Below are 24,779 nucleotides of genomic sequence, written 5' to 3'. Positions count from 1 at the left end.
TCTTTCCCTCTTTCTCATTTTCTTACTCCCTCCCTCTCTTGCACCCTCCTCCCACCTCCCAATTCTGTCAGCACTCAGCACACGGCCAAGGGAAGAGCAGAGATGGCGGTGGCTGAGACACAGCTGTACGCAAAGGTGTCCAACAAGCACAGGAGCAAAAGCACCTCTGTACTCCTCGAGTCTCTCCTCGCCAAAGGATTCCCGGCTCATATCGCGTGAGTAACGTGTTCAGCTGCCTTTGCACAGTACAAGGTATTTAAGATATAAAAGGTATTTCTCATAAGGCTCTGGCAGCAGGCACCTTGCTTTTTTCATCAAGAGAGCGCGCTGCTTCCTGGGAGTGATGTCCCCGTACAGGCATCAGACCTGTCTTGCGTGGAATTTCTTGTAGAGCAGCGTGTACTGCTCGTATTGCGAAAACAACCTGCTCTGTATCCCTTTTTATAAATACCGTGTGTATCTGAAGACACACGCCCTTCTGCATCTTCAGATTGCGAGGCTTCCCAATGAGCTAAGAAGTTGATGTCCATAGTTTGCTCTTGGGATATATGGTCTTTCATTTTTTCTGCTTATCACTGTTATTATAAGGGAGTTAAATGTGGATGTAACTTCTAACCAAAGTTTTTTTCAGGGCTGGAAAAGATCTCCTGCTGGATTTTATCACTGGAAACTGTTTTAAAAGAGTAAACTTTCCTTAACAAGATGCCACATAAGCATGTCAATTTTTCTTTCTGTCTTGAATCAGGATCTTGTTCCAAAATCATGCCCTACCTGGAAAATGTAACAATAAAGAATGAGGCAGTATTCTTGGCAACCCCAATGGATGAGAGATGAACTGGTGGCAGTTAACCAAGTTAATAAAAAAGAAACATGGTGGTCAATCATCCCCCAAACATCAATCTGGCTGGACAGGGACATTTTGAGGAGGATTTTCCAAATTCTAAGGGGCAAATATGAACACTTTGGATCAAACCGTTTAAAAAAATAAATCTTTTTATTTTATTTTATTATCAAAGAACCCCTCATAAAAATATTTTAGAAAGGAGAGCAGCTTTTGACTGAAAATTAAGCAAGTTGAAAAGGTTCCGTTTGTAAGTGCTGTGTTGGTTTTTTAGGAACAGCTGTGTTTAGTGGATTAACTTTAGACACAATGGACAGAGCTTACAAGGAAACCATGGGTCCCTTGTCCCCAGATATGCACAGTGGAATTTTAGCCATGCAGCAGAAAACCTGGCTCATCATTTTTCTAGTAATACCACAAATTCGGTCACCCCAAAGTAATGGCTAATTTTTGAATTTTTTGTCCTGTATATGATGCTCTTCAAATCCCCTCAAAACACTTTCTGCTGTTACTAAGGTGGCTTTGTGCTTCCCAGGTCAAAATCAAGAAGTATTGGCAGTAGTACTATGCAAATCAACATAAAAAGAAAAAATGTCCAAGAGCACTTTATTTTTTAATTTATTTGCTTTTATTGACTTTAAGACCTTCAAAATTTTGGTTACGTTTTTATAAAACTTTTTAGCTGTCACTGTAGTTCCTGGATTGAACCATAAATGAAAGTACTGAAAAGTTGTTCTTTTGAGATGTCCCGGCCTGAGAAAAACGAGGCTGTGTGGAAATATTACAAAATCTTTTGTAATGCAGCACCAGCATGCCAAAGCAGCATTTCCCCAAAGAACAAAAAACAAATATGTGAGGATCAAGTCTAGCAAAATGGGCCTCCCCTGGTGCTTACACAGAACTGAACTGTGTCAGCAGTTTCTGCTTTAGGGAAGAGCCAGTTTATTCTCGCTGTAAAGACACTATTTTTAATACAGATTTTCAATGGTTTATACCTGCTCTGCATCTGAGAGAAATTGGTATATACAGAATTTATTGTATGCATTATCTTTCAATCTTCGCTGCTCATCTTGGAAGCACAGCATGTCCAGTCACAGCCTAACGCTCTCCTGACACTAAGGGCTCTACAAACCCTTAGGATGCCGGGAAGCATCCTACAGCCGACGTATATGATGAGACAAAAGGTGGGAACAGGCACAGCGAGAAGCACAAGGGAGCAAGGAGATAGCACTGAGCAGCTTGACAGTCCACGGCCTCAGGTCTCACTTGTCTTGTTACGTTTAAGGTTTTGCAGGTCCTATGGTAAAGAAAAGCTGAAGTCAAGCTCCATTTGGCTTCAGGGCTGTTTGCACAAAGCTCCTCTCCGAGTGGGAGGAGCAGCATGGCATGAAGCAGTAAAACACTCACTTGAGGTGTAACGAGTGGCTGACAAAGTCTGGCATCGTTGGCCGAGCGGCGGCAGGCATTTTTTTTTTGACATTTCAACAGGACACGCAGGAAGGGCTGCATGGGGAGAACGACAGAAACACGGGTTGCTTGTGTTTGAGGTGATGAAGGGGGAGCCAGCAGAGGAGTGGAAAGAAAATGTGCAGTATTCAGTCACAGAGGACACGGGCTAGTTTCAGCACAGCTAGCTCATGGGTCTGCATTGCTTTAGCCGTGGTACTTGATTCATTTTACAGAGAAGAAAGGTAGAAGGTAAATCTTGAGTGGACGGATTGACGTTAGCCCTCATCCACTAAAGAGCCAGGCATGGCTGCACACACATGTACATTTAAATGTTTTTTAAAAGCCCGTATGTCATTTTTGCTGGAGAGCAGTCAGAAGGTTAGGAGGACACACCAAGAGCAAACCTGAGTCCTGCTGCTTCATGCGCTCACTGCACTGCTGGTGTGTGCCCAGGTGTCACAGGGATCGATGGAGGATAAAGACATGAGGAGACTAAATGAATCAGTGCCCTCAGGATCCAGTGGCCAGAAAGGATGGCCTCAAGAGAAAAGGGAAGAGATGAGAGATGCCAAGTGATTTAGCATGTTTTCCTCCATGTCCACTGTCTCTACTTCCCCTTCATGTCTCTTCTGAGGAGTTTGTAGGTGAGTTTAGGGCTGGAAATGGGGTTCATGGGTGCAAGTGTTACTTAAACACTGGAATCCTTCACCTGTCACCTAGCGTTTAGGCACAAAGACTGGTTCATGTGAAGCGCATAGTTGGCATTTTGAAAGCTCTAGTGAGAAAAGAAAACACAAACCAAATACAATCCCAGAGAATGACAGTTGCATTAACAGAAGGAAACGTGAGATATTGTCCCTCATCTTGGACTGAACTGGTGGCTTAGATCTGGCTCTCTGCTGGCCTATGGGAGATCCTCAGTCCAGATTTTCAAACCCCAATATAAGCATGTTTTGCTTTGTTTATGTATATGTATGGGCTTGGGCCTGGCATCTTGAACCAGAACATTATCCTACAAACCGAGCAAACCCTGCTCTTACAGTGCCTGGTTGGACGGTTTACCCAACCCTAGGGAAATCCATATAGTCAGTAGGGCTGCTAAGGAAACACCTCCTGAACACGAAGGACGACATCCTGCGGGGAGGACAGGTTACCAGTCTTCAAGGAATTAAAGATTTGCAGAGTTAAAAAATGGAATTAAAGACCTGCAGTGAAAAAAAATATCTAGAGGGCTTCAAGAACGTTAACATTTGCTGGGAATAACCTAGTCGTTAAAGGTCCTGGCTGTGCCAGAAAATAGACTTGGTGACCACAACATATCCATTCTTTACTTTCTAGGAGTTTTCTTTCTGTTATTCTGATGAATCCATTTTTGGTTTTTTCCTAGGCAAAAAGCCTTGGCTGCTACTGGACAAAAGACAATAGAAGATGCTGCAAAATGGTAAGTATCTGTCATTTCTAAGGAGTGCTTTTGCATCAAACCTGGCTAAAAATTCTTGTTCATGTGCTGATTCTGTCACAGAATTTGAAGTTAGCCGCCTTCAAAAACCCTGCATCTGAGGGTTGGGTTTTTTCTTTTTAGTTTAGTTCACATAGAGAAAGAAATGATTGTATTTGTACTTATTTTGGGAGGCGACGTTATTTGCAGAAGGTCTGGGGAAAACCAAAAAACGCTGGGCAGAAAAGGGCAGCCGTGGGCAGAAGCAGCTACTTTTCCCAAAGTGATGTTAGTCAGTTCACGGGACCGGGTGCTCTGAGCAGACACCGCTCGGTTTTAACCTTCCTGCGTATTTATGGCCATGGCCACTGAGGTCTGCTCACTGCCTCTGGAGGGGGTTCCTGCACCCCGAGCCAGAATTGTGGGCACGCACCGGGGCACGTCCGGGAAGGTGCTCGGAGGCACCCGCGGGGTAAATGTCCTCCCTGCCTCGGCACAGCGTTCACACCTTTGGTGCACCAAAGGGCAGCAGGCACAGGGCCCGAGCGGGGAACCTGGGCTCTCCATCCCGACGGACAGAAGGAAGGAAACAGGGAAAATACCTGTAAACCTGTGGCTGCAATTACAAACACGTGCAGTAACAACGTGGGGTTAAATGGCACTGGCTGAAGGCAAAACAGGTCAGAGGGAGGTATCACCAGAGTCAAAATCCCTTGTTAGTCTTGATCCCTACAAAATTTTTTCTTCTGTGCCAAGACTCTCACAGAGTATTCATATATTATTCATATGCTGATAATTGATTTTTTTTGCTTTAATGCACCTTCACATTAAATCCAGTCTTTCCTTACACTTTCTTCCGGCTTTTGTTTTGGGTTTGGGGTTTTTTTGCTTGGTTTCATTGCTTTGGTTTTTCTTTTTTTTTTTTTAATGAAAAGCCAGAGGAGACATTTGAGAATGGCATGTTCTTCCCAAATAATTTATTGTCAGGGATGCTACCACGCTTTCCAACATTCACTCCCAAACTAACAGCTGTGCAGCCGAACATACAGCACATGAAGAACAAGGTGAAGGATATCATCACAAGGGATACGAGCTTCTGCTTTTTGCTTGTGCATTTTCTGATTTGTCTTGTTTGCTTTCACAATAAAAAGGCTAGCGCTTTTTGAGTATTTTTTAAATATTCAGTTAGTTTTCATTTTGTGATTCTTCAACATTTTCTACCCATCGACTTTTTCCTCTTCCAATCCTCTGTTTCCAGTCATGAAAAAGGGGGGGGGGGGAACCAAACAAAAAACCCTAAAAAAATCTTTTTTATTGTCTTTCATTTTCAGACATTGAAAGAAGTGAAGGCATATAATAAAATGCAAAGTACACAAAAAATAAGCAGAAAAAAAATCTGCATTAGTTAGTACCTCAGACAGAAAATTTGTAAGAAGTCTTTTTTTCAGCTTTTCATTTGTAAGAAAATAACAACCTTGTATTTTCTTTTTCTGGTCTCTACTATGGATGCCTTCAACCACAGGAAACAAAAGTAAGCGGTGCACACACTTACTCTCTCTGATATGCTCTTGATTTCAGGTTGCATGCGCACTGCAATGATCCCTCTTTGGATGACCCAATCCCTCAGGAATATGCTCTCTACTTGTGTCCCACCGGCCGTTTGCATAACCACCTGCAAGAATTTTGGAAGGAGAGCAAGCGCCAGTGCGGGAAAAACAGAGCCCACGAGATTTTTCCACACATCACTCTCTGTGACTTCTTCACAGTAAGGCACAAAAGACTTGCAAGGGTCAAATATCAACTGCTGGTGAAAGAGGGCCACCTGCAGTAGTCTGACACCAGAACTTCTCCTTGGTGATCAAATTAACATGACCTAGGTCCAGGCATGTTTGCTTAATATTTGAGTGCTCAGCCCCTCCATAGGCACCGTGGGCTTTCTTCCCAGCACCTGCTTTAGCTACCCACCTTAGGCCTCAGCATACCTAAAAATAGGACACTGGGGCCAGTAAGATGTTTTGGGGTAGCTGAGTGACATGTGTCTAGCATCCATCTAGAGCAACCGTGCGCAGTCCAGGCTGCGCAGCAGGAAGCACTGCTTCCCACGTGCAGCTATCGGCAGGCTGGAGAGACCCTGCCCATCGCTGCATCCACCTAGGATGTCAAACCTGCCCACCCAGGGCAGCAGTGGCTGCCTTCAGCCAACTGTGCAGCAGTGACTACGTTGTTGTAGCACGTGGACAACTTTGGTATTATGGCTATGGGAATCTCAGGGAAACCCCTGCCTCCTCCAGAGAGCCCCAGCCAAAAGGTCATTCTGATGGTGGCATGTCCCAGTCTTTATCCTTTCTGTTGAGGCTTGGATGTTGTGAAAAAGAAAGAAGCAGAATGCACAGGGATGGAAGGAGCGAGGGCAGCTGAACTGGAGTCCAGCAGTGCAACTGAGTCACTTTGTCAATAATTTAACATGGAAGTTAGGCTCTTGATCTGGACTTCTGGTGGGCCGTTTTCTGGTTCTGAAGATAGTACTGTCCTCCTAGGTGGCCTTCTGAATGCTGGGTAACCCTCTAGAGAACCTCCCAGCAGACCTGCTTCTCCTGCATAGGTGAATGTGCCAGTTACCAGCAAAGCCCAGCTAAGAGTCACTGGTCTGGAAAAACTCTGGAGCCACCTGGAACCCAGTTTCCACATGTTGATGGTGCAGCACATGAACATCAGCTGCAGCTGAGAAGTGCTGACACAGAAATGAGCTAAAGCAGATGGACAAAAATTATTCTGTTAATCACACTTTCATGCTAAACCACGCTACTAAGTATAGACAGTGAAAATGAGTATTTTGTTGCAAAATATCGAACAGGACTCTGTGGCCATTAATCACAATTATACAGAACAAAAATCATTAATTAATAACGAATGCCATGCTCTTGAAAGGTGTCAAGTGCAGGCGTGGGTGTGGGAGCTGTGTGGGACAACACCTCAAATCCCAAGCACTAGAATGTTTTGCGGTCTGGTTTTGTCCTGTGTGGTGTTTTTGTGGGTGGTTTTTCGGTGGTGGTGTTTTTCTGTTGTGTGTGTTGCTTTTTGGTTTTTGGGGGGGGGTTTTGGGTCCACTCCTGGAAGAGTTGACCGAATTGCAACCCTCACCTCGCACACCTCAGCCCCATTTCTGGTAGCATATTTCTAGGGATAAATGTGGTGCTGTTCTCTGCTCCTCGGCTGCCAGCAAGAGCTGAGCTGGGTGCCCCACCGGCAGAAAGCAAGACCGGCTGACCTGGCTGCCACCTCCTTCTCCCCATCCAGCCCTCTCCTGTGTCCTGACTCCCCACGTCTCGCGCAGCTCGCGGGCTTGCTGGCCCCGGAGGATCCTGCTGCGCGGCACTTGCCCTGGTGCAGGATCCCACCCGTCCCCATCCCCACACAGCCCCGTCTGCCCAGTGCCCCTCAATGCACCCCTCCTCGCCACGCCTCAGCCTCGCCGGGAGGTGGGCTGGTGGCCCGAGAAATGCTCTAGAAAGAAAGACGATCTAAGCAGGAGGAGGTGGTTCTTCATAGCTCCTTTCTTCTCTTCTTGCTCGTCCCCTTCAGCAGCTTGACCCACTGTGAAGGCTAAATGGTGCAAATGGCTCTGCTGAGGAGAATAAAGCCGCAAGGAGATGGAGCATCATTAATGTTTCTGTCTTTGGCTGGATGGCACAAATTCCATCTTCGCCTCCCCACTTTTTAAATTAATTGCCACTTTCTGTGGAAGCATGGCTCTCTACATTCCTTTAATTTGCCGTGATTAGAGTATTAAAGCTCACAATAACAAAGATGCCCCGTGAATTTTGCTATGTATATTGCTCAACATCTGAGATCTTGAAGTTTTAACAGGAGCGATTTCAGCTAAGGACTGGTGGATTAAAAATAACACAAAAAATACTTAGAATTGAAGAGGGAAATCATGATCCCTGCCTCATTTCAGATAGGTTACTGCACACCTCTCGGATAGTAAAATCTTTTGGCTCTTTCCTACCCAGGCCAGGTACACCTCCTGGCAGAGGCTCCACCTCCTATTATAGCACTGGGATACTGCACTGACCAAACCGCCCAATATTAATTATTTTAATACCAGAAGTTTCAGGCAAGTTCGCAGGTGTGTTGCCTTTCTCAGGAAGTCTAATACCCGCCTTGTTTTCTGGTGTTGCTGTATGAGACAGGCTACAATAGTGGCTGTTGAGCTGGTGGGTGAAGCATGTTCCTCCTCTGTTTTCTTTCAGTGTGAAGACCAGAAAGTGGAATTATTGTATGACACCTTAAAGCGAGTCGGTGACAGCTTTTCTCAGTGCTTTCCACCATCCATTTCCCTATCACTACATTCATCCGCCAGCTACCTTGGCTTCTTCATTGGTGACAACCATGCAAATATCCTCAAAGAGTTCGCTGTGGCGTTCTCGTCAGAGGCTTCAGCCCTGGCAGGTAGGACCAACATCAGAGGGAAAACGGGTGAGTTGTAGCACAAATGCTTAGGCATGATTCTGTGTCTCCGGGGGAGCTTAGCTCATGTTTTACCACCAGAAAGCACCCTTTCCTCCTACAGATCTGAAAACAACATGGCTATGGGAGTATGTTTCAGACTTTGAAGACACAGTGCTTTTATCTAGAAGCTGATATGGTTGGCTCTCTAACTTTATAGGTGGTTGATTGGGACATCTAAAATGGGCAGGGATCTAATACTCCCTATTCCCAGACTTCCATCCCCATGGTGCTGCAAGCCCAGCCTAATGGCCCAGCTGCATCCCTGAAAAATAGGTCCTAATTCCCACTCCAGTGACATCCAAGGGAAACTACATCACCAGTGGAGACTGAAGGCAGATAGCCCCAGAACAGCTTTTTCTGGTAGAAACAAGTTCAATACATCTCAGACTGGGAGAGGAATTCAAACCCTGTTTGGTTTTTTTTCTCCCGGCTGAAGACAGGGAGCAAATCCTGTCCAGATTTGTGAATTATTTTGGTGTGGTTAAAACCATGACATTCTGCAAAACAGTTATTCAGTAAAACTATGATCTACTCTACTACTAATTACTATGATATTTCCTGCATCATGAAAAGCATCTAGGATAAAACAAGAAAAAGAACTCAAATGACCTTCACTTCTATGTTGTGACGTGATTATTTCCATCCTAGATTGCCATGTGAAGCCCTGCCTAAAGCAGCTCCACCTTACCTTGGCTCACAAGTTTTATCCTCACCACCAGAAGACTTTGGAACAATTGGCCAAATGCATTAACCCAGGGGAGTCCTGCCAGTGGGTGGCTGCTCTCTATTCACGGGACATACGTTTTGTGCACTACCAGGTACTGTCATCAGGTTTATTTAATTTCCTGAGCCCATGGTCAGACTCTTTGCTACAGTCATCTTACCTTTTTGTTCATTAAGCAAATCAGTCCATGCACAGTACAGTGTTTCAAAAAGCATGGTTGTTTCAAAGACCTCTTTGGGTTGAAAAACTACTCTTGAATCAGTAGAAGATACCTTTATGGTACCTGCATGTCAGCAAGGTCTAATTCCAAACACCAGCAAAAAAAATAATCTTACCATGACATGAGAAAATAAAAGAGACAGGAAATTATGATCCTTGAATATTTGCTAGGATTTGTCAGATCACAGCTTTGTAGTAAAATTCCACTAAGAAAAATTAGTTCCTTTGATTGTTCCAGCCATGATGAAAACTGCACAGTTTAAATATCAGCGAGCAGGGCACAGTTCTCATTGATGATTTTCTGCTTAAGAGACTCTTAGCTAAAACAGTCAACATTTTTCCAGATCTCCTTTCCAAATTTAAATTATATCAAGATTTTTTAGTCAGATCAGTATATTGCTTTGTCACAAGTGTCATATTGGATTTTGGTCACACTCAGGAGAGCTACAAGTAGTCACAAAAATAGCTGATAACACTTTTTCTACGTTTGCTTTCAAATAAGTCTGTACTTGTTACAGGGAAAAAAAATTATGAAAACCAAGTGCCTATTTTTACACATGCTGCAAATGCGGTATTGTCTTCCTTTTTCTCTGCCAAAGCACCAGTAAAGAGCAAGTTGCAGAGTGGAAAACAGTACTGGCCACCATGTCCCGTAGGGAGTTGGGCAAGCGTGCCCTGAATCTTTTCCCGGGCAGCAGCCTGACCCCGCTGCCTGTTTCCCCCAGAGGCTGAGGGCTCTCTTCCAGTACAAGCCCCAAAACATTGACGAACTGATGATCAACACCGGGGACTTCATCTACGTTGACCCGACACAGCAGTCCGACGTGAGCGAAGGCTGGGTGATCGGGACCTCACACCGGACCGGCTGTAGGGGTTTTCTTCCCGAAAACTACACTGAGAGGGCAAACGAGTCAGACACGTGGGTTAAGCACAGGCAAGTCGCGGTTGTCTCCACAGGTGCTGGGGTTTCGCGAGGGTTGCTTGCTTTATGTCAGCCGCCCTTCCTGCTGGGGAGCCGTGGGAGCGTTCCTCCTTGCTGCGAGCTGCGAGCTCCCGGGCGGGAGCTGGAGGCAGCCTGGGCAGAGGAGAGGGGGCTCTGGGTGGGATGCTGAGACTTCTGGAAGAAAAGATGTAGGACACACACCCACAGACACACGGAGTTCAGTAGTTCAGCTGCTCAATGGGTGAGCCCTGTTTGCTCTTGAATCACCTGAACATCCTAATGAATTTTGAAAGACCACGTTCTGCCGGGCAGGCTGAGCCATCCGCCTGGCTCACCGCTTTCTTCTTTCTCTTTTTTCATTTCAAGAGCTTGCAAAGTTAACTTGAAACTACACGCAGTTTACTCCACCACCTTAAGCCCACCCTCATCTTGTTGATTTACCCTCTATCAGCAGGCATCTCTCTGGCTTCCGGCACTTTGCTCTGCAGCTGACAGCGCCGCGGGTGCTGCTTGTAGATTAGAGCTGATTTTTCTAAGCAGGGAGGTGTAGGTGCACTTCTTGTTGAGTCCTCAGAGGCAGAGAGGAGACAACCAGGTAGTATTTCCTGTTTGAAAAGCACACTTTAGCAGGGTTACACCCAATCCATGCCGTCAGTTCATATTAGTTTAACCTCATTTTTACTGGACAGATTCTAAATCAAGAACAAGGTGATGAATTGGATTGCAAGTGTGCAAAAAATATTGAATGCAATACGAATCCAGACTTACAAGTGTCTGTAGACAAAAGCATGACTTAAAAATCCCTTTTATTTGTGTGTGCACCCATATGTTTGTGTGTGTGTTGCTTCTGCTTTTTCTACAGGGAATATGTTTTTGGAACAGCTTCGAGATTCTTCACCCAAAATCAAAATGAATCTAATGTAAAGCTGAATGGAGAAGTCCATAATCCTAGAATGTCAAGGAGTGTAACCAATGTACTTTCTCTTCAGGTAATTGTTTTTCTCCATTTCTTATCTTTGCCAGGTGCTCGTGCAGATATACTGTCAATTAAAAGTATTTAGTAAATGTAATAATATCTTCCTTTTTCTCCCTCACATTTTCATGTTATGTTGTAATGCACATATATATATACACACACTCACACGCTCATGCCATATGATATAATATCTCATAAATATTTTGTAACACATGTATATTACTCTTGCCTTCTTTCATAAAACTCTTGATTCCTGTCATAATAGCACAACATGTGAGTTCTCTGCTCAGGTTTCTCTGTGCACAGCCTTACTGGGCAAGCCGTGAAGAGCTATAGCAACAAGTCTGACAAGTGGGATGCAGGCACAACTTCCCCTGACTTTCATATGGGTTCGTAGCAGAGTAACTAGAGCAGAATTAGGTTCGTTGTTCATTGTTAACTTTTATGTCTAGATCCTATGGATGTCACCTTGGCGGCTTACACGGTCCCAGATCTTAGCACATTTAAATGTTTCATTTTCTTTGGTATTTTTAGATACATAGCTAATACAAATCACTGCATAGAACTGCAGCAAGAGAACAGATAGCTGGAAAGGTTAGCAGCACTGATGGGATTACATTTTTGTCCCAGTTTCAAAATCAACATGTATCATTTTTTCCCCAGGTTTTCCACTGGTCTTCCAGTAGGAAGAGCAAAACAAATAAGGACTCTGGTTTTTTACCTACAGCACATTTGCACCTGCACTGCCTTTTTGGCTTTGACTGTCAGGGATGCCAAAAGGGTCTTTTCCGGCACGCTGACGTGCTGCAGAAACCCTTTTGGGCTTGCTGGCCCCATGCCCTCTCTTCTCACTGTGTTGGGAGATAACCCCACGTTCATTTCTGTTAACATCAAAGAAACTTGAGGGCACCTTGAGGGAACTTCCACCCTGGGGTGTCCCAGGATGCTGTGTGTACCACTCTAAGGCAGAAACTTCTCCAGGAGTCACACGTCCTTCCACTGGCCTCTCTTATCTATCTCAGATCTGTGGTAGAGCCACCACTTGGCCTGAGGAGCACATTTTGCAGATGTGCACATCTCCAGTCTAGAGTTTCCCCAGCCTCTGGGTTCCTCCCAAGCAGAAGAGTAAGACCACAAAACCTTAGTTTTAAACCCTGATCTTGTGGCGGTTGATTTGTGTTTCATGGCAGAAATGCAACAGTGTTTAGCAGAATACATGAATATAAATCTCATACCACTTCTTAAGAATTTCCTTCTCTGCTGCTGAAGATACACATCACTAACATCAGTGCTGCAGCAGTAACGCTGTGACAGATTACTGATGAAAAAGTTTTAAAGCCTTTGACCTGTTCCTTCTTATCTTCTCATCTGTATTTAATGTGCATTGTATACTAACCCCAAACTACTTAGAACTTATTCGTAATTCCATGCAGTCTGAGTAAAAAAGTGGCCTCAGAGATGATCTGGGTTCACTGTTGACTTGGCCACACAGTTATGAAAATGTAAAAGTAGTGTTTTCAATAGGAAAAGAAGGATAAGCTTGATGTTAGTCCTGATGTAGAAAAGAAAACTACCACTTAAATCTTAGCTAGTTTTCCTCTTTTGCTTATATCAACCATATGATTTATATTAAAATTATAATTCCTTCCCACACTGGAATTAAAAGATCTGTTATCAGCACTACCTTTCACTAGTGTAAACACAGAATTAAAATCTAATCTCTAGCCCATTAAGGCCAGGGTTCTCTTTCATTTGCCTCCAGTGGAGAGCCATTCAATCTTACTATTGTCCTAAAGATAGGCATCTATTATAGAAGCTCCTTTCTCTCCCCACCCCTGCCCCATGCTTGTTATAAACCTCCTAGGACAGATCTGCTGTTCCTTCCTCCACCAGTCAGCATCCAGGAATCCAGACTTTTCATGCAGGTTATATATAATATCGTAATGAAAAACCCTTTTTACACAGCTGTCTCAGAATGCCACCCTGCGAAGAGGCGTGTGAAAGAGTTGATCAGGTCTTTGGCAAATCTTGGCTTCAACAGTGCTTGACTGCAGATGGTGAGTATGATAATGGGAGGATCTTAGCAAATCAGAACCAAAACCAATTAACCCCAGTAATGGGTACAAGGGATTCAGCCTCCTACATGTAAATGTAAACACTGACACAAGCGTGAGTAACATTGCAAGTCAGACACAGCACTGCTTTGACCTGCACGTAACCAGTTCATCATGTCCTAAAGTCCTTCATGTTTGTGTTGGATAAACTCTGCAGAACAAGCAAAGCTCTTGTGATGCTGACAGATGTGTGTCTCACTGACAGATGTACAAAACACAAAATCTCTACTGCTCGTGACACAAGGTGGTGGTTGTCAGACCCTTTCACCTTTCCGCCCTTGAGTCAGGATCTTGGTCCGCTGATCGGAGCCACAGTACGTCACTAGTCAAACCTGGGGAAGAAGAGCAAGAGCAAACCATGGTGGAAGTGAGATGTCAGCATGACCTAAATTAAAAGCTGAAGTTCTTGGCCCTCTCCCTCAAAAAAAGTATGTTTTGAGGCGAAGAAAACTGACCCAGAAGAGGGAAATATCTCTCAGGAGGAAGGAGGGGAACAAGAAGGTGGGAGTTCAGAAAGGAGAGTTTTATGCTGAAAGTCTCCTTTGTTATGCTGGAGATCTCCTATAGGAAGTGTGCGAAATTCATACTAGATAATGAGAGTGGTACCTTCTTGTGGCTGGCTGCATAATCAATTCATTGGTTTCATTTTTCTTCAGCGTAAATGTTGTTTAAAAGAATATTGATATCTGTTTCACTGGAGCCCCACGAAGCTGGGTTCTCATGATTTCCTGTCCTCTCTCTTCTCCCCACCATTTGCTCCTTCAGAGTTTGCAGAAGAGGTGCTCTTTCGTTAGGTCAGGTGATTTCCCAAGCCAGTGTTAAATGTGACCTTAAAATGTGACCTCTTTAAGGTAATAGCCATCACCGTGTTTGTTTCATCAGTGAGACACAGACTATGTCTGTAGTACTAAAATAATCCTGCAGGCATCTGAGTGCAGGCACTGCCCCATGATCCCCCAAACTGCTTAGTTGTTAGCTGTCTCCTCGGCATGGTCTCAGCTGATGGCAGCTCCCCCACATCCACATGGTTTCCAGGCAAGATCTGGGGAGACCACAGCCCACAGTCAGTCTCCAGTGGACAGACCGCGTGGGTGTTTGAGGTGGAGGGCAGAGACACTACCTCCTTGGGCAGACGCCGTGCTTCATCACTTGCCCTCGTGGCCGGAGAACGGGCCTCGACCTGTTCCATTTGCCAGTCGAGGTGTCTCTCTGAGCTGAGTTTTCAGAACCAGCCACCCAACCATTCAGGAGAAATGAAGCCATTATACCAAGATGTGCGTTCAGCTGCTGCCTCCCTTGTGGCGCAGCAAAACGTCCCACCTCATTTCAGGAAAATACTACAGAGCAGATCTGAACTTCCCTTCCACCCTGCCGAAGCGGCAAGACAACGTGAAGCATTTTGAAAACGACCCTCCTTTATCTTGCTGTGGTGTTTTCCAGTCAAGGCTTATAGGTAAGCTGGATAATACCTTACTGTAAACGTAAGGGCTTGGGAAGCAGGCTTTCATCATCTGCAAAAGCTCACGCTGGCTTTGCAGTAGAAAACCTTCCTCGCAGCGCTCGTTTGCGGTAACACTTCCCTACGGGCAACCACTGCAAGGTCTTGTTACACGGTAAAACAGAGAGCGGGCCTGGTTGCTCACCTCTGAGAGCCATTCTGCCAGCTCCTGGCAAAGAAAGTCAAGAGAAAGAAGCTGCAACGCTACCTGTGCCCTGCTGCGTGTCTGCAAGGCACCAGCGTCTTACACAGGCCTGGCTGAATGGCCAGAGGAAGCAGCTTCGTGGTCAGCAGAGGGTGGTCACCTCATCACAGGTACCTGGTGGCCGGGTGGTATGGGTCAGTCTTACCCAACTCACTCGCCAGGTGAAGTTGTTTCTGCTGCCTGAGCAAGCACGCCCGACCGCGACCGTGCAAGTCTGGCGCAACGCTTGTCTCTGCTGATTCAGATACATGGAGGCAGACAAATGCCCAACTGCTGTTTGCAGATTTGGAGTGAATCTTCTGTAATTACCTTTCCCACACTCATTTTAAACTTGCAGTTGCCACCAGAATGAGCTACTTAGTGAGATCAGTCAGCCGATAGCATGAAAAAATGAATAGAAAAAGACTGTCAATATATCCCATGTCAATGAAACTGAAAAGCTCCAAGCTGTTTTTTGCAGAAAGAATTTTTTGTAGTGGTTTCTCATCTGTCATGATTTGTAAAAGAGCAACTCACTTTGCTGTTCCCACCCAGGGGAAGCTCTGCTGGACCAGGAGGTGACAGTCAGCTACGTGTACTCGTCACCCGCACTCCGATGCATACAGACAGCCCAACACGTACTGCAGGGTAAGGCAGCAAAACCAGCCAGCTGCTTTTGCCACAATGGAAATGTCTTTGTCAAACTTCTGTGAAGTCTCTGAGATGAGCGACTAAGAAGATGTACGACTTTGTGGTTATTGGTTGTTATATTTAAGCAGGGAAGACAGGACGGTTTTGTCTAGCTGGTAACATGGGCAGTAACAAACCTGCTGCCGTGTGTGTGGTCTGGAGTGTATGATCCCGTTAACTCCAGCCCTCACTAGTTAAAATGGAAGCTAATGTTATATCAAACAGAGGTGTTTCACATCAGGTTGAATCCAACATTAGCAGCTGCCACCTCTTCCAGAACATATTCTCAGCCAAAAAGCAAAAGTTTCCAGTGTGGATGTGGCGCTTCAGGACATGGTTTAGGGGACATGGTGGCGCTGGATTAATGGTTGGACTTGATGATCTTGAAGGTCCTTTCCAACCTTAGTGATTCGGTGATTCTGTGAATCAGGGAAGACAGCCTTTTCCTGAAAGCATATTCCTTTGCAAGGCAAACTTTCTTAATTCCTTCACATTACAGAACCTCTTTCCTTCTCCTTCTCCCCCTCCCTCTCCTTCTCCTTCTCCCCCTCTCTCTCCTTTTCTTCTTTTTTCCTCTCTTGTCCCCCCCAACAGCTCTGTCAGAGGTTCACAGTTCTTTATCCTGTTTACATCAGAATCATGATGGGAGTGCGTTTCTTCTGGGAACTAGTGCCACTCAGTAACCTCTCTTGGGAATAATCAACAAAATAATGTGTTTTTTGACAAGAGAATTCCATTTCTAATACTGTAGGACAATTTATTGCCCCACCGAGGACCACTGAGCAAAACGCTATATAAAAATGTTAAAAACATTTCCAGTCTAAAATTTATTCAGATTGCAACGTTACTGAGGTCTTTTCTTCTATTCTTTCCCATATCTTGCAGATCATCACAAGAGAGCTCCAGAAATAATAATAATAATAATAATAATAATTAATAACAATAATAATAATAATAATAATAATAATAATAATAATAATAATAATAATAATAATAATAATAATAATAATAATAATAATAATAATAATAATGACGACATAATAATTTGTAGTGCCTTAACATTAGTCAGACAAGAATATAATGTTGGCTTCATTTAATCAACATGATCATCCTTTGTTCAACAATAACTAATTCTTTTTCGTTAATGAAGACATTACAGTGAACAAGGTAGAATGTACAGCACAAATGTAACACTTCAAGTGTACCTTTCTTTTCTTAATAACTACTTCTTATTCTTGCAGGGCTTAAATTAGATCAAAAAGTCAAAATCAGGGTGGAACCAGGACTGTTTGAATGGACCAAGTGGGAAGCAAGCAGAGTAGTCCCTGACTTCATGACTGTGACAGAACTGGCAGAGGCCTCTTACAGAATAGACACAAGTTACAGGTAATTGCTCTGTGTCTAGGTGCTAAAGCCATATTTTTTCTTTTCCCTGAGGTATCTCTTCACCTTTTTATTTGTCATAAACCATCATGAACACTGCAAAAAACGAGTGATTCCAATCAAATTCAAGTCTGCATGACCTGTTCCCAAAACAGGATATGCTGCTGTCAGCTATCTTGTGCCAAGAGCCAAGTGTCTTTGCTACTCTGACACAGGGACACACACGCACACTTGGGAAAGTGCACGCACGGAGCGCGTCTGATGCGCACCTGACGCGTGCGCGTGGGACCAGCGTGAATAACGTGCTGGTTTTCAGCGACGGAGAGGTGTGACTTTAGACGAGGTCGGTAAGCCTGTGCGCAGGGTCTGCAGGGCGGCAGCCAGAGGCAGAGGATGAGCCCAGGCTGGGAGGTGGCAGGGAGCACAGCTCCTCGCCTGAAACGTCCCTGTTTGTGTCGCTGTCCCCTCTGCTACAAGAGGAAGGGAAAGGAGAGGGCCACCCCGTGCACCCCAGGGCAGAGCCACACAGGGTCTGGGGAGGGAGAGGTGAGCCCGACACGAGCCAGCTGTCCTGATTTGGGGGGCAGGCAGGATAACCCCTTTCACTACAATTGACGTTTGTGCCAAATTCAGTCGGGGAGGGGGCTTGTCCTGTTCTGAGTTGCTCAGAGATCAGTACTGTGCTCAGCAAGGACTTTTTGGGGCCCTCACAGCTTGGAGGGGTGATGCCTTTTCTGAGTGCTTGCAAACCACAGCAGGGCAGGAAATGATAAGCCTCCAGTTCAATCTAGCTCCCCATCTTGCTCACAAACCAGGCTGCTCTGTGTTTGCAGCGCACAGCCAGATTCAGGAAATTACTCAGCTAATAAAAGAGAGTGTCTCTGGGGTTTCCTACATACACAAGAAAGGGGGAAGGAAACTTCTCGTGTCTTAATTTGTTTCTTACAGCCAAGCAAGTGTCTTCATTTGAAATTGCATGAAGGGTCATAGTGGTTTCTGGTGTGTGTTACCATGGACAGACTGTTGTCCCTATTTTTTTCCATACAGAATCATTTGCCTCAAACTTCCACACAGGAAAAGGTGAAAATGCAGAGCAAGTTCAGAGGGGAAGTTCTGAAGCAGAGAAAACTACAGGGTTCAGACCCCTCACAGCTCACTCAGGTCCAGGCAAAAATAGAGTGTATGAGCTATAACCTTGCATATATGGTGCCTGTTTCTTCCTGTCACATGCAGGGTTCCAAATCCTCAGGTCCCAGGGGCTGGTTTTACCATATTCACCCACTCCAAATGACAGTCTTCAACTAGGTTAAGTCCCTTGATCATTCCCTGTCAGCAGTGGACCTGACACAAATTCTGTTTCCAGTGCCACTAAGAGACAACGTGAGTCGTGCTGAAACATTTGCTGCCCACGCATTGTGTGCGGAGATGAAATCACCTTGAGGTTCACAGCACCCAGTGGCAAACATCCCAAGTTGGGCACCCAGACTGTGATGGTTAGCTAGCAGCCTTCTTGTTGGTGGAAAGACGGCAACTCCCAAGACTGTGATTTTTCATATTAGATAGGCTATGTCAGGCACTTAAGATAGCATGATCACCCTCTGAAGGGGCTTACTTGGCTCCATTGAGCTAGCCAGACATGTGAGTTGTAGACAGCTAAGGTTGGGTGACATGAAAAGCTGGACATGAGCTGGCAATGTGCGCTCGCAGCCCAGAGGGCCAACTGTGTCCTGGGCTGCATCTAGGAGCAGAAGCGTGGCCAGCAGGTCGAAGGACATGACTCTGCCCCTCTACTCTGCTCTGGTGAGACCCACCAGAGTGGAGTAGTGCATCCAGCTCTGGAGCCCTCAGCACAGGAAAGACATGGACCTGCTGGAGGAGGGCCACAGAAATGATCAGGGGGATGGAACACCTCTCCTGTGAGGACAGGCTGAGAGAGTTGGGGTTGTTCAGCCTGGAGGAGAGAAGGCTCTGGGGAGACCTGATTGCAACCTTCCAGTGCTTAAAGGGGGCTTACAAGAAAGATGGGGACAGACTTTTTAGCAGGGCCTGTTGCAATAGGACAAGGCGTAACGGTTTTAAACTAAAAGAGGGGAGATTTAGACTGGATATAAGGAAGAAATGTTTCCCAATGAGGGTGGTGAACCCCTGTCCCGGGTTGAGAGAGGTGGTAGCTGCCCCATCCCTGGAAACATTCCAGGTCAGGTTGGACGGGGCTCTGAGCAACCTGATCTGCTTGAAGATGTCCCTGCTCATTGCAGGGGGGTTGGACTAGATGGCCTTTAAAGGTCCCTTCCAACCCAAACTGTTCTATGGTTCAGTGACCCCTGTTCATTGCTCCCCTCTTTTTTCTCTTGTTGGTCCTCATCTCATTTGCACTGTAGCACTCACAGCTGCACACAGCACTCCCACCAAGACTCTAGCCTGGGCTAAGCACTTCTGTTGCTATTTAGCCTGGAAACCACTTGGGCCAGTGCTGGGGATGCTCAGTTTTGCTGCAGGATGGCTGGTTAATAACAGTTAGTACTGAAAGGGCTAAGGTGCCAACAGGAGAACATATGTTAAAAAATTGCAGCTCTGGGAAAAGGCAGACTAGTTATGAGTACCCCGATATAGACTTGGCCAACCTAGCCAAGATTAATATTGGCTACAATTAACAAGCCAGCATGAGCTTTTCACACAGTTTCCCACCTATTTTCTACTTCTGCCATTTGTGCTGACATAATGTGCCGAGGACTCACCTGTGAAAGTACACTGTGATACCATACCTTACTCCAATACAATAATCTAATCTCACTCCTGCCTATTCACTGAATAAGGAGGCAACAAAATTGGGGTAAGGGGGGCAGTTTTGTGTAGAAAAAAAATTAACACCCTGTATTGTATCACCACACATAGCTAACAAATTTGCCAGCTGTAGCAGTGAACACTTCCCCTTCCTGGAGAAGATAGATTAACAGGATGACATGAAAAACAGATGAAAAATAGAAGTGCTCAGATACTTACGAGTGGTGCATTGTGATTAATGTCCTTGGAAACTTTTTTTTTTTAACTCTAGGAGTGAAAGTCTTTACTATCCATTTGTTCAGCTAACGCAGATATGCCTTGTTTGTTGTTGATTTTGTTTCGCTTTGTTTATTAAGGAGACTAGCACTGAGGTGCCAAATCTTGAAAGCATTCACATCATCAGTGTCTCACCTTGGTTTGAACTCAGTTGGGATTGCTAGACCTGAGCTGCTCTGCAAGTCTGCAGTCCGTACCTGGGCAGTGGTCCTTGCTGACAGAACTGCTCAAAGCACAAGCTTTTCTTAGGCAGGAATCCTACTTTAAATAATCCCCACTCTAAATTACAAGTTTTATTAAATCATGGTTTTCCCTGCATCTGGTGCTTTATGAGCTATGAGATTTAGCCATAAGATTTAGTAGAAATTACTGTGGGAGAAGCTAATGCTCCATGAAAGCTGAGGTAGCAGCGTATCAGCCAAGTCAGTAGATAAACCTATATCCCTTTAACCAAGTCTTCCCTCTGGTGTAGTCATTCAATAGGTCTAACAGTGTCCCCATATTCATCTAGATTAACACATATTTGTGATTTTATTGTCAGGGGTAATTTCCCACTCTCTTCTCTGGTGCCATCGGAAAGTTATGAAGAATATGTAAGCAGAAGTTCTGCGGTTATAAAACAGATCGTCACTGCCTGCCCCAGCAAAGGTAAAGGTTTCAGATCTTTGTATCTTCTGTTAGACACTTTCAGTAACAGGAACAGACAGAGATTTGCCAACAGAAGCACATTTAACACGAGCTGTTGGTATTGCACAGAGCCTAAGGTAGACTCTTAGGCCTTGTCCCGGGCTACACTAAATAAAAACACATGTAATTTATGGGATAGAAATGAAAAAGCAAAATTAAACAGAAAACAGGAGAGTACTAAATTGCAAGAGTATACTATTTGCTTGGTCTTTCTACATCAAGATGTAGCTCAGCATAAGAAAATATACTTTTCTGGAAAGCTTTTTTTTCTTTTCCTAGCAAATGCTTCCTCTCACTAGCTTGCATGCCTACAAAACACCAGACTTTTTCTGACCAGCACAATATACCCTGTCACATTATCAAAGAGGTCTGCAAAGACAAACAGCCCCGAAAGAGCCTCATACCCATCTGCTGACGGGTAACCTGACAGTGCTGCAGCTCCCTTACTACTTTTCTTTCCTTCCTTTGGTATATCAGGTATCATCCTCATTGTGGGCCATGGCTCTTCCTTGGCATCTTTCACCCGACCTCTGATAGGGCTCCCTGCCAGAGACAGCAACGACTTTGCCCAGTTGGTACTCAGCAGGAAGCTTTCTTTTTGTTTCATTATACTTTTAATAAGAAGCCTGCTTAATGCAGTGAGACATGCATGTAGCTGCATGCCAATACCAATGACATTAGCTTTCTCATGTAGTTTTAGCAAAGCACTGGAAATCAAGAGGAGGATTTTCTCCTGGTGAACAGTATGTGACTAGCAGCTAACTCTCTGGAGATTTTCATCCAACTTCCCTGGAAAGTCAATGCCAGGTAACAGCTACAGGCAAGAGGTACATTTGGAAGCCTCTCCATCTGAAGCTAGCCTCCTTCCTTTAGAAACGGGGCTAAGAGTCTTCCCTCTCCTCCCCATGGTGTTGTGAGTGTAACCCGCAGCTACATTCGCTCTTTAAGAAGCTGTATGTTTTTCAAGTCACTGTAAGTTCACAGCTTCAGTGCTCAGCTGCAGAATGAAGGGAAGGGTTCTCTTGTCAGCTTCACAAGTTGGTCCTGTGCTTGAGATTTGGTCGCCTCCGTTTTTTGTTTATTTGTGGTGGCATAATTCTTCACCCCAGTTTTCCTTACCGTCTGCCTTGGTATGACCGACCAGAGAATTCAGTCTTTAGATATATTTTTACTGCCACTGTCGATGCGTAAGTGGGAGTGAAAACATTTTGATCATCAGATCCAAGTATGGCTGCGGGGTGATGACACAAGCCCAGCTATCACCCCACAGGCCTCCAGTCTGGTTTTAGTTCATTTCAGAAGTGGCAAAATGTCCCAGTCTCTCTTCCCAGAACAGTCTCAGGGTCTGCCCGCTTCTGTCTCCTTCACATCAAAGCGACGACCCTGCTGGTAATTCTGCTGGTAAATTCTTTCCTAGATCCCTTCCCTGGGCATGTGTTTCTGTGAAGAGATTAAAGAGGAGAACAAATGGCAGATGGTCAACCCACCAGTGAAGACATTAACTCATGGAGCAAATGCAGCGTTTAACTGGAGGAATGGTATCGTGGAAGATTAGAAGGCCAGCTCTGCCTTTCAGTTGTCAAAAATGAGCCAAAGACGGATTATAGTTCAGCAGAGTCCAGTGATTCATCCAGAAGACATACAGAGGGTGGGAATTACCCTCTCTGAGTTGTCAAAGCACAGAAAAACACTTCCAAGTTTGGTGCCTGAATTTTGTTTTTAATTCCGGTGGCTGAGCAGAAGTAACCTAGGAACTGGTGTACAAGTGAGCAATAACTCTTTTGGGGGTGAAGAAAGTACCTTTTAACCTTTCCTGAGAGTACCAATGTTTAATAAATACAGAACTACCTGATTATAAATTCCACTGCCAAAGGCATTAAAGTAGACAACGTTGCATTTTCCAAGAACAAAATACATCCAGTAAGAATTGCTTTCTTTCATGCACTTGGATATTTTCAGACAAGAAGAGAAATTGGGACTGAAAAAAAGTCACCTCCTACCCAAAGAGGAGACCAGCTCTACCTAAAGCCACGGGGTTTCCTGTTCACTTCGCCAGTTCCATGAGAGCAAATCCTACACTATTTAATTCCTGAGTCATCCATATTGCAAAAGGGACTGAATGATTCCTTCTTGAAGAAAACGGAGCTGATTGCTTTACTGTTGCTGGCACAAAGAAAGATGTCCTGCATTATTCTACTGGTGATGAAACAGTGTCATGAGCAACTCTATCTGCTGAACACTTCCTGAAATGGCACTTGCAGGACAACAGCTTTGCTTTTTGCTGTTTTGTGCCAAATTGTATAAATGGGGACACATCTATCAGACAGGTCACCCAAAAGGTCTCTGTAGCTCTTTTCTTGATTATTTGTTTGGTCAAGGAAATGTAGCCCCAAAGTTTTACACACACAGAGGAACATGCCTTTCCACAAAGTCACGTTTCCTTTTTAATTTTCCTTTCTACTTATCCTCTCAGATGACTACCTCTGGGAAAGCACAAGTGTTTCTTTCAATGAGAGGAAAAAATTGAGGTTTCTTTTTCTTTCTTAGTACAACCAAAAGCATTTTCATTTTCACTCTTCATTTCCATGCTCCTTCTTGACATCTCTCTGCATGCATACCTTTAACCTCAGGGTTACAGCCCATCCAACATTCAGGCTTTGAAGCTGAGAGCCATCTGACAACCACCCTTGTCCATGGGTGTGGAGATTTTGCATCTCAGTTTTGCACCTGAAATGATTCATTTTGACTTTCCAGCTCTGGTGAAGCTGCTTGAGCTCTAGCTTTTCTAACAGAACTGTAATTTCAAAGTGAAAATCTAATGCCCCAGAGCCAAGACAGAAGCTCTTCAGCTAGCAAGCGATGCAAGGAAGGGTATAGGACTGCATCACTGGTTGCAGCCCAAGCACATGAGATGGATGGCTACAGATGCAGCCCCAGAAAAAGGTAAAAACCCCAAGTATCACCACGGCTTCTTCTTGCTCGGAGGGAGCAGGGTGCCACTGCAGCACTGAGGAGACCATGGTTTGGTTACTTCTCTGCATCTCACCCCGTCACGCACTTGCTGTCGGCTTAGTGGGGCAGGTGTGGTGAGGGACCGTTTTGCACTGAGCCCTGAAGGCAGTGGCGAGGCTCGCAGTCGTCAGCGAGGGCTGCGAGTGAGAGGTCTGGCTGAGAAAGGGCTGCACAAGAAGATCAGCACGTAGGGGAAGAGCAAGGTGGTGCAGGAGGGAGCGACGTCTCCACCTTGCACTCAGCCATGCCGGCGGCAGCCAGCAAGGGTCTCCCACCGCACCACCCGCTCCCTCGGGCGGGGCTCAGCCCCGGCTGTGGGGGCAAGCCCGACCCTCTGTTGGTGACAAGCGGCCCCTTTGGGTGCCCTGTTTACTGACCAAGGAACTTGTCCAAGTGGGAAGGGAGGGAGGAACGGTGGGGGCAGCGGGGCAATGGGGGTGGCATGGGGCAAGGACCCAGCCCCAGGCATGGCACACTTCTGGTCGCTCCCGGGAGGTTTGAGCTCAATGCCTGCAGAGGAGCCAGCTCCCACCTCACGTCCTCCCATGGGGCTTTCCTCCCTGTGAACGCTGTTGCTTTTGCTGTGATTTTCCCCGATTTCATCAAGCAATTTCAAGCTCTAAGACAGATGTCATCTGAGAAGCTGTTGCCCCAGACTGAAACCCCCATGTGAAAGGTGGTCTCAGCTCTGACCAGGGCCTGGGGGTGGGCCATGCCAGGGCTGTGCAGGCATTGGTGTGTGTTTCTGGGTCAAGCTTTCAGTAGGGATACAGCCTCTGGACAGGGTCCTGGCTCTGGTCTAACACATGGTAGCAGCTGTACTTGTCATGGTCCATACTACTGTTGCCCCTCACCTCCGAAAAGTTGCCTTTTGAGACAGCTTTTGCAGTCTGTGCCCCAGGTTTCAGCCGATCTGCTTTCAGCCTTTTGAGTTGCTCCAGCCTTGGGACTGATCCCTCCTCTCCACATGAGAAGAAACACAGGCGAGTCACGGGGAGTGCCTTTCTTCTCCAGCGGGGCACATGTCCATGCAAGTATATTGCATAAGG

General features: G+C 45.4%; 1 protein-coding gene across 1 annotated transcript; it reads left to right on the top strand.

Moving 5' to 3' along the window:
• Nucleotides 1-102: 102 nt before the first annotated feature.
• UBASH3A (ubiquitin associated and SH3 domain containing A) lies at nucleotides 103-22,273 on the top strand. The gene is given in 15 exon segments (XM_010291523.1): nucleotides 103-215; nucleotides 3,678-3,731; nucleotides 5,307-5,493; nucleotides 7,982-8,180; nucleotides 8,889-9,058; nucleotides 9,909-10,117; nucleotides 10,989-11,115; nucleotides 13,077-13,099; nucleotides 13,101-13,159; nucleotides 14,547-14,669; nucleotides 15,454-15,546; nucleotides 16,830-16,974; nucleotides 20,573-20,679; nucleotides 21,196-21,300; nucleotides 22,134-22,273. Coding segments are annotated over 15 exon segments (1,854 nt in total).
• Nucleotides 22,274-24,779: the final 2,506 nt, after the last annotated feature.

Source organism: Phaethon lepturus, unplaced genomic scaffold (assembly GCF_000687285.1).
Source record: "Phaethon lepturus isolate BGI_N335 unplaced genomic scaffold, ASM68728v1 scaffold23397, whole genome shotgun sequence".
Classification (NCBI taxonomy): Eukaryota; Metazoa; Chordata; class Aves; order Phaethontiformes; family Phaethontidae; genus Phaethon; species Phaethon lepturus.
Note: the sequence above shows the minus strand (reverse complement) of the source record. Positions and strands in the feature narration are given on the sequence as shown.